The sequence below is a fragment of the Sabethes cyaneus genome, chromosome 1 (assembly GCF_943734655.1).
Source record: "Sabethes cyaneus chromosome 1, idSabCyanKW18_F2, whole genome shotgun sequence".
Classification (NCBI taxonomy): domain Eukaryota; kingdom Metazoa; phylum Arthropoda; class Insecta; order Diptera; family Culicidae; genus Sabethes; species Sabethes cyaneus.
The window spans coordinates 147,256,354-147,267,005 of record NC_071353.1 but is presented as its reverse complement, the minus strand read 5'-3'; the positions used below and the strand labels follow the sequence as shown (position 1 = coordinate 147,267,005).

General features: G+C 37.5%; 1 protein-coding gene across 1 annotated transcript in view; it reads right to left on the bottom strand.

Annotated features, from left to right (window-relative positions):
- Nucleotides 1-1,477: 1,477 nt before the first annotated feature.
- The window catches only part of LOC128745697 (zinc finger protein OZF-like), a 114,689-nt gene continuing 105,514 nt past the window's right edge, over nt 1,478-10,652 (bottom strand). Inside the window, exon 2 of the mRNA XM_053842778.1 lies at nt 1,478-2,501. Within this exon, the coding sequence (XP_053698753.1) occupies nt 1,676-2,501 (826 nt within the window). The 3' untranslated portion in view covers nt 1,478-1,675. The remainder of the gene's footprint in view (nt 2,502-10,652) is intronic.

Here is a 10,652-nt window from a genome sequence, read left to right as displayed (position 1 = left end):
AGTTTCATTTCATATGTATGTCATGGTGGATTGCGCCCTTTAAAAAAAGGCCCTTAAAAACTGATTGAAAATTAGACAAAAGCTGGCATAGCCCGAAAACCAAGAAAGGTAGAGCTACACTTCTTTCAGCAAAAAGGTGTATTTTCATAGTATGTTAAACTTTGCGGAAAATCAAAACTGCGATAAAATTGAAATAACCTGAAAAAAATTAGAAAAACTGGTATTAAAGGAATACATTAGTTTGTAGCACTGTAACTTCTTTCCCTTAAGAGATAGAAGTTCTCTTTCTTCGACAAAAACTCCTTAAATAACATTTTGTAGATTCTAGCGAAGAGATATCAACATGGAACCCTAGGAAACAAAGAAAAATTGGAAAAAAATCTAATCAACCTGTTTTTGCTCAAAGCTTAGATGTTATTAGACATAAGCTTAGACATATAACAAAATTACAGCCGTGTAAACATAACAGGTCTTGCTAATTTTCAGCCAGCTTAAACTAATAACTTTGCCCTCGGATGAAATAAAGGCGAAACGTCAATGACAGAATTTCTGGATTCGAATGTAATGTTTCTGAAAGTTTCAGCTTTTTATCTCTGGTGGAAAAAGTGTTGGGCTTAATGGGTTATGCCGAAAGACCCGGAAGCTTGTGTTTCCTCACAGAAAAAAAGTGGGGGGAATACGCTAGGATATTCGTTCGTTTTCACCAGGTATACATCTAATCAGATACCAGTAAATTGAGTTCTTAAAAGCAAAGCCATGGGTTTACACCGTCTTTAGACATTACCCTTCTTTATCGACAGACTTCGCAGCCGGCTGTTAGAGTACAGGAAAATTACGGGGCCAATGCAACAATCCTACTGACTCTAACTAGCAAGCACCGCCTAGCCGAGATTCGAACATACGACGACTGGCTTGTTAGACCAGCATCGTACCTTAAAGTTCTTAATGGAGTCAATTTAAAATTAATTTCGGAATTGCTAATGATTTGTACAATCACAATGCAAGTACTGGTAATTGTACCAAACTCACTACCAATTTCATTAGAAAGAGTTATCTCCAGGATTTTGTTTGCCTGGGAGATACCAGTTGAATGTATGACAAAGTAGGCTTTTATCTCTAAATATATATAACAAATGTCAAATTCGTCAATAAAAATTGTTTTGAAGCATGTTATTTAGATTTTTTTAGACTATGCTTTTATATAAAGTTTTTTTTTATCAGATTTTATCTTGTGAGAAGAGGAGAGATGTGGGGTCGAATGCCCTTGGTACAGAATATTGCATATCCCAGCATCAGCAACAGCGGGTGTTAGGGACGACTTGAAGCCGGGAGCCCAAGACCGAGAAACGTGGAGACCTCTCTTGAATTCAGCACGGATTCGTTAAGAGGCTAGTCGCCGAAAAAGTTAAAGTTATGAGTTTAGAAAGTTAGGAAAAATTTATTTTAATTCATAAAAAGTAATAATAATTTTCTTCACAATTTTAGAAATACAAATTAGGTTGTAAATATCTTATCCTAGAATCCAAGTTGGATCAACAGTAATAAGTAAATTTTCTTTCGACAATAACTTTAAAAATGTTCCATTTTCATAAGGCAAACTTCCAATAAGAAATAAATGATGATTAATTGTTGTGGATTAAGATTTTACTCCCCAACCGCATTAGGAAGCTGCTAGCTACTGCGTTGCTGACGGGTGTTTCTTCATGTGAATAGTAAGCGTACTCTTCTGGACGAACTGGGCATCGCATATTTCACACTTGTAAGGCTTCGGATCGATGGATGTGTGCGTTTTGCGGTGCAGGCTAAGCCCGCCGGACGTTTTGTACGACAAACCGCAGATGTCGCACTTGAACAGTCGCTCGTAGTTGTGACAGGCGCGCATATGCTTTGCAAGCAGCTTATTAAACAGGAAGTTTTCTCCACAAACCAAGCACTCATTCGGCCGATCCGCGATGTGTATTTTCACGTGGAACGTGAGACTACCCTCGAGATCAAACTGGGCATCGCATACCGTACATTTGTACGGTTTCGACTCGGTCGATGTGTGGATTTTCCTGTGCGCTTTCAGATTACTGGCCGTTTTGTAGGCTGCTCCGCAGACGTCGCACTTGAACGGTCGGTCCTCGCTGTGGCTGCGCATGTGCTCTACGAGCCGGGCTTTCGTTCGAAATCCTTTTCCGCAAATCTCGCACTCGTGCGAGCGATCCGTGCTGTGCACCTGCGCGTGCTTCGCCAGTTGCTCGTCCGAGGAGAACAGTTTTCCGCACTCGTCACATTTGAAGTTCTTTCCCCAGGTGTGCTTAATGGTTTGATGATAGTCGAGGGTTTTCCTCGCGTTGAATGCTTTTCCGCACAAGCTGCACTTATAGGGCAGGTCACCGGTGTGGATTCGTTTGTGATTCTTCAGCGAATACTTTGTGGCGAACCGTTTGTCGCAGATTTCGCAAGCATGGTCCAGTGTTTTTGCCGGTTTGCCGGTACCAGGATTGTCCGTCGGGTTGCTGGAACAGAAAAGAAGCGACTGATAGATTTTGGTTTTTAGGTACGCGAGTGGTAATTGAACGGCAGTTTTTTCTTTCGCAGTAAATACAGAGAAATTTGGCCATCGGAGCTTCGAGACTGCAACATTTCAGCTAATTTTATTTAAAATCGGATCCTTCTATCTGCATATATTACATTACAAACTTAAGTTTCGCCGTGCAATATCCTCAAAATCAATATTTTAAAAAGCTTCTGCATCTTAACATTATTATTAGTTCGGTGACTGTTCCTGCGGTCAAAGTCTCTCGAGGCAACAGATTTGTACGCTAATGCATAGATGTCGCAGCTAAACGAGCGCTCAAACTGAATAAGGTATTGGATATTGGTGCGGACGATCTGTGCTGTGCACTTTCCGGTGTCTCGTTAGTTGTTCCTTCAAGTGATACTCTTTGCCACATATTTCACAGTTGAATTTCTTCTACGTTTTGTGCTTCTCAAGGCGAATTTTGTTTTCAAAAGTGTTGTGGACGTTCAGAGGGCCCATTGGATGATTGATCGGGATGTCAGATAGATCCTACGACCCGGTTCGATTTGGTCTCCCGAAATTGGGTTTCCACATTGAAACGCGTTTCATGTTAGATATTCATGCGAAGACGATCCGTTTGAAAGTACCTCTATCGCCATACATAGAAGTTGTTTGGAATGTTGTGGGGGATAATTAAAGAATCCGATGCAGACGTACACCCTTCCAGCAATTTGGACAAGACCGGAATCATTTCCATCAGACTTTAAGCAAAGTAAAATTGTTGTAGCAAAGCATTCTTCTCTGGATTATTATACAAAACCAAACCTACCAGTTGGTAGCGAACTTTCAATCCGAAAGGGGTCGAAAGATAGCAAACTTTGTAATAAAAAATCTTTTAAAAACGCGGATGGCTTCCTCGTTGATTTAAACTACATTTAATATCAATTTTGGCAATCAATATGGCACCCAGTTTTTTCTCTAAGGAAAGTATCAAAAAATCTGCTAAGAAAGAAGAAAGGTTTGTGTAACCCAAAGCTCTAAACAATATCACGTCTTTTAGGTCGCATATGTCTGTAACGAATTTCCCTAAACAAATGTTGAGATTTTTGATAAAAGTATGACTTACTGTTAAAGTTATTTTTTTAGTAGCAAGAACTACAATTCATTTCCATTCAATCATGAATCAGCGGCACTAGTTTGTTTACTCGTAGCCAAGGCAACGCTTAGGGGTTATTTAAGGGGGCATAGTACGTTTTCAATTTTTAAAAACCGAAATTTTTTTATTGTATTTCGAAAGATTAACATTTTGACCATATGTGTTTGAAGCCGTTTGGATGAATTCCAAAATTGAGAAAGTTACAGCTATTCGTGCCGCGCATGTCTGCAGCAATTACACAGCGAATAAAAACTTCAACGCCGTTTTTCTCGAAACCAGGTTTTCAAAGTCGGTACCATAAATATCTCAAGAACGGCTCAAGCAATTCTCATGATTCTTTTTTTTTTTTTGTTTTAAAGCTAACAAAATTATCTAGTGTTTGACCCATCCGTTTTTTGTATTTTTTAGAAATGTTTAAAGTCCATTTTTTCGACTAAAAATCTAACTTTTATGTTTGAATGTCCGTCATTTTGTTAAGCGTTCGAATTAAAAAAAAGGGTCAAACACGAGATAGTTTAATATATTTTCATGTCTTTTTGGAATTTTTCAATTCGAATCCATGGTACCGCAATTCATGTTTTTTTAAATGACTATCTTCAAGAAGCCGTAGGGGTAGGGGCCCATATGAAAACAAAATTGTAGATATTAGTATAAAATGCAATGTTTCGAATGCAAAAAACCCGATTCGATTTGCGTTTCGCGTTATCGCGAAAAAAATATTTGAAATAAGGCAAAAAATATGGTGTAAAATGGTACTATGCCCCCTTAAATTAACGATCGTAGAGCGTCGAAAGTATGCCAGAGATAACCATTTTCACCGTAACCTGCTTTTTTGTGGTAGGAATTGCTTAACTATTGCTTAACAGCGGGTATGAAATGGGGAAGGCAACTAGGAAAAAGCGCCCAACTTATCTCTTGCCATCCAAGTCTCTACCTAGCGCCTCCACGTGGCCTTACTTAGAAATACTTCAATTTGTATCATTAAGGAGCCAAGCTAGGAGATGTGGGATCGTGTGGTTTTCAGTTCCTGATCTTACAACTATAGTTTCTGATAACCGTTGAACCGCACGACTTTGTTTTCAAGTGTTTTATTATTTATACGAATATTTTTGATAGACTAATCTACTTTTAGAGAGCAAAAGAAGGTGCTATATGCTTGGCCAATTGCAGTCTGGCTTCTGGTCTAAATGCCATCGGCTCATCCCTGAGGGTCCAAAGTATCATTTAATCTTTATTAGCAAAGATACTCCCAACGACTGAAAATAAATCTTCCCCTTGATTTCAAGGAGCTTAATGGAATTATGTATTATATCTGGTTCTACTTGATTCCTTGAAATTCTCGCTGCGGTACATGCTGCGCAATTGGCCAAATGGGTTAAGTGGTGCATTTCTCTTGCATTTGGAACGATAGCAGGTGCCGATTTACGAAGACTTCGATCAAATGCGCACTTAGCTCTTTTGAACTAATGAAATCTGCAGATCCGAATGGTATTCTAGCTGCTTTGGAACATATCCCGGAAAATTGGCGGAAAGTAGAGCTGGTGTTCATACCTGAAGGAGATAAAAAATCCAAACCTTGCATAAGACTTGCAGACCAATAAGTCTGAGATCCACGCTTCTTAAGGCTGTGAACCATTTCGCGAAATTTTAAACTTTTTAGTTAAAATTTGACAGTTTGATAGTTATTTCACCCTCTGTCGAAAATAACCCTGCTTTGAAGCACGATTATTTTTGACAGTCCGATGATTATTCTAAGCGCGAATGAGATATGCACAGGTGAGTAAGAGAGCTTCGATGTGTTTCATTAATTTTTCTTAAAATTTTTTTACCAGGCTTATCGTATAACGAATTTGTTTATTCAACCCGAGTTGAAATGAGATGAATTTTATCTATCAAATAGGAGCAAATGAACACTAAAAATTCATCCAGTTCCAACCCGGACTGAATAAACAAATTCGCTATTACAGACACGTATCTTCATCCTCACTTTATATGCTCTCATTGAGCAAAATGACTTTCAATCTGTCAAACTTTGAAATGGTTCGCATTCTGAACTAATTTTAACCTTTCGAGGAGAAATAACGACCGAACTGTCAAATTTTAGCTAAAAAATTAAAAATTTCGCGAAATGGTCAACAGCCTTAATTAAAATTTGACAGTTTGATAGTTATTTCTCCTCGAGTGGTTGAAATCAGTTCAGAATGGAAACCATTTCAAAGTTTGACAGATTGAAAGTTATTTTGCTCAAAGAGAGCATATAAAGTGAGGATGAAGATACGTTTCTGTAATAGCGAATTAGTTTATTCAGTCCGGGTTGGAACATGATAAATTTTTGATGTTCATTTGCTCCTATTTGATAGATAAAATTCAGCTCACTTCTACCTGGCTTGAATAAACAAATTCGTTAAACGATAAGCATCCAAACATTGGTAAAAAATCCAAGGAAAAATCAGTGAAACACATCGAAGCTCTCTTTCTCACCTGTGCACATCTCATTGGCTCTCAGAATAGCTATCGAACTGTCAAAAATAACCGTGCTTCAGAGCAGGGTTATTTTCGACAGAAGGTGAAATAACTATCAAACTGTCAAATTTTAACTAAAAAGTTAAAAATTTCGCCAAATCGTTCACAGCTTAAGGTGATGGACAAAATTACAGATAACCATATCCGGAACGAGTTTTTAAAGAGCTCTCCGTTGGAAATCAACATACATACCAACACGGAAAATCTATGGAAACCGCGCTGCACTGTTCAGTGGCATTAATTGAGAAATCACTCAAATACCAGGAGACAGCACTTTGTGGTTTCCTTGATATTGAAGGAGCTTTCGATTACACGTCCTTCGTTTCAATTATTATTTATCACACTACAATGACCTACATTCAAGCAATACTTTCGTGCAGAGAAATCACAACCTCATTGGGAAATACGTCGGTCACGATGATCAAAGGATGACCACAAAGAGTTTTCTATCCCTTGATTTAGATACTGGCGGATGATGCACTCCTTCACTAATCTCCTTCCTTAATCCAATGCCCTTGTAGCATATAAAAAAAGGCTCGCTGGTCGCTGCTTAATCTGCACAAAGCCTCGCGTGCTGTAACGCTGGCTCTGCTGCGATGCATAATAAAATCGAATAGTGACTGTGTAATTGTTGTCTTAAATGCATTGGATTTTATTTGTTTATTAAAAAGAGACAGAGGCAATTATACATTACCGTTGTTAAACCTTGATAAACATAAAATATGATGATGCGCTTTAATTTTACAGTCTATTCTAGTAAATCTCAACCGATATAAGAATTACAAAAAGCCCCCCCTAGCACAGTGGTCCAAACAGCGAAATACGTGATCGTTTGATATAGCGCCGAAACGTGACGTTTTTCGCATGTAGTGTCTTTAGGAACATTTCTTGGTATAATAAGCCCCTCCTTGTGAGAAAAATCTTTGGGTGATTAATTCCCTTAAAAGTGAGATACGAAATTTATTTTCTCGTATATTCGAGATACAGGTTGGGTACTTTCGGCAAAGTTGTAGTAAATATCAATACAAACAACTTGGTCAAAGACACCATACTTGTATCTCTTCATGGAAATTGTCTATGAAGCGTTATACGTGGACAAACCCTAGTTTTTAAACCCTGACTTATTCTGATCAATTTTTACGTGTTCTAGAAAGTTGTTTATTTTGCTAAAATCAACGTTTTTGTAGAACATTATTATTTGTTAGTTTCTGGAGTTTCGACGATTTTGAGCTTTTTTGGTGAAAAATAGTACTTCTTTGAGCTTAGATATTTCCCAAGGTGGCAGATGGCGGTAGATCAAACAACCCCTACCTAAAAGTACAACAAAAAACCTGTAAAGGCAAGTGTCAATTGTCTGTATCTGTTTGTATCCTCAAAAGTTATATTTGAGGGGGTTAGAAGGAAAGGGGTATAAGTGACAAAATTGAAAAAATCGAGATAATGATAGGAAACGATACTTTGAGCATGGTTTTATGCATACTAGAAAATTCATGTCAAAATTTTACCGTTTAATGACTTTTTTAGAAACATGAAAAAAAAGAGCAAAATAAAAGTTGGGTTTCGCTTGGAAGGAAAAGGGTGTGTAAGTGCAAATAACATTTTCAAAAATGTCTTATATCTCCCAAAAATTATAAAATGCTTTTCCAAGATTTCAATAGAAATTAATAAAGTGAAGTTAACAGAACCATAGTGCGCCATTAGTTTTGTATTTTATCCTGACGAATTTTCTAGCTGACTTCTAGCTTAACTTTGGATCCGATTTTCTCGAAATATACTTTTTGTCACTTACACCCCTTTCCTTCTGAGCGACTCATTTGATTTAAAAATCTATCTCAGTCATGTTTACAGTACAATTAAACGCCATTTTGTTTACGTTGACAATCGCTTTCTAACAAGTTAAGTTAACAGCAATTTTTTCGCCTATTTCCGATTCGAAAATGAATGTAATGTCTTGACTTGAACCTAGATTTGAAATTAGCCGTAAAATTGGACTTGACATTAAATTATAATGTGAACTTACGATTAAATTTGGATTCGGACTTGAACTTGCACATGAAATTTGAATTGAAATTGGGCTCAAAATTGAACTAGAATTTGGACTTGTGATTGGAATGCAATGGAACACAATAGAGTAGGGCGGGGCATAAGTGCGATGTTTGAAGTTGTCATCATTTTTCGTGAGATATAAAGAAGAATGACAACATAATATATTTAATCGTGATGCAGTAACTCAATGTCTTCACATTCAACTATAAATCATCTGCGGTAATAGTGTTTTGCAAAATAAATTCTTCTTTCTTCTGATCAAGTGCAGATTCGCACTTTTACCCCACTAGCGGGGCAAAAGTGCGAATACCGCGGGGCAAAAGTGCGAATACCGCGGGGCAAAAGTTCGAAGATAGAATCCATGAAATTAGCCCAGCGGAAGCTAACAAAACCATATTAACTTCAATCTCTGTTATGTTTCGGTAAGGAATATCCTCAATTTGTACCTTTTCTATTTTGCGCTGGTGTATTGCAGCGTCCGTTAGATCGAAACTTTTCCAAACGTTTGTTTTTTGTTTCATCAGCGGAAACACATTGTTTTTCTTCGGCCAACATCTGTAGATCACACAGTTTTCTGCAGATCTTTCATTTCTAGTAACTGTAATATAGTGCCTTAAACTGTATATAATTAGCTATACATTTTTGCCTCGTCCATGAATCGCACTTTTGCCCCATCCGTGAATCGAACTTTTGCCCCGCTAGGCGCTTGAAGGGGTTAGATTAAATTACGGAGAAGCGAAATATATTTTGCAAATTATTTTCGCCGTGTTTTCAAAACAAATATGTGAGTGATGTAAAACGCTGCTACAAATTTTCAACAAGTAATATCCTCCTGTTGATATCGTATTTGCCGTATAACGAAAAATTACATCAAAACCACCCTAAAATAACATTTGCACATAACTCAGCAACTACGGTTCGTAAGCAACCAAAGTTTACGTTAGATTCAAGCTGTCAGAGTAGTCACCCATCCATACCAATGTTGAAAATTTACTCGGAATCTGCACGATAATCGATAAGTCATTGAATCGCACTTTTACCCGCATCGCACTTTTACCCCTCCTTACTCTAGAAGGTTTGTATTTCGGTCAGTTTCGGCTTGAATCCTGAAATTGAACTTAGATTTCAAATTTAAGTTGAAAACAGACATGTAATAGGACTGGAAACAGGACATGAAATAGGATAAAATCGTACTTGAAATAGATCTTAAAACCGGAGTTGAAATTGGACGAAATTTAACTCGAAATAAATCATATCGGTCTGAAAATTGGATTTGAAATTTTACTTGAATCTGGGTTTGAGATCTGAGCCTAAATTTGGACTACACTTTGATTTTATGATTAAACCTATTTGAATATTGCATCTGAATTTATACCTAATACTGGACTTGAAATCAGACATAAGATTGGACACGAAACGGGACGCGAAATTGAGCTTTAGTTTGGACCAATTTAGACTACAAACTTCACTTCAAATTCCACACCTTTAAATTAAAAACAGAAAGAAAATCTGGAGTAAAAAGAACGAAAAACGGGACAGAGCAAATAGCGGATAGAAAAAGGAAAAAAGAGAGAGAAAAGATAGGAAACGACACAGAGAGATGGTCCTGGAAGACGAGACAGAAAAAGAAAATAAATGTAATAGAAAAGATGGGGGAAAAAAGAGAAAAACGGTAAAAATAGGCCAAATAAAATGAAACAGCTGATACAAAACAGCAACGCGATGGCACAGAAAAATAAGAAATAAAAAAACGAACCAAAGAAGAAGTTAAAACTGAAGAGAAACAGACGAAAAACATGAGAATGATGAGAAAAAAAGCTGGAGAGCAAAAGGAGAAAAGGAAGCTGAACACCAAGCCAAACAAAGCCGAAAGCCGAGCAAAATTAGAAAAGGAAACCATGACAAAAGAAGAAAAAAACTGAGCACCAAACAGAAACAAATCGGAAAAGCAGAGCTTTGGGCCTAAACGTCTTTTCAAGACTTGACCCTTGTTTATCGACAGACTTCGCAGCCGGCTGTTAGAGTACAGGACAATAACGGGGCTAGTGCAATGGTCCTACTGACGCTATCTAGCACGCACCACCCAGTCGAGATTCGAACATACGACGACTGGCTTGCTGGACCAGCATCGTACCTCGAAGCTAACTAGACGGGCGGTCCAAAAACGGATGAAGACGAAAACCGAGAAAGAAGAGAGTTAGACAAATACGAAAAGTTAAAACGAAAAAAGGAAAACGGGAATAGAAAAAACGAAAACACAAAAAATCAATTAAAACAAAAAGAAAAACAGGACTGAAAGTGAGAAAAAATGAGACAAGTAACGAAGAAAAACTGAACAAAGGAACAGAAAACAGAGGACACAGGACAGAAAAACGAGAGAAAGAGGAAAATGGAAGTAAATAGTAAAAATAAGAAAAATGA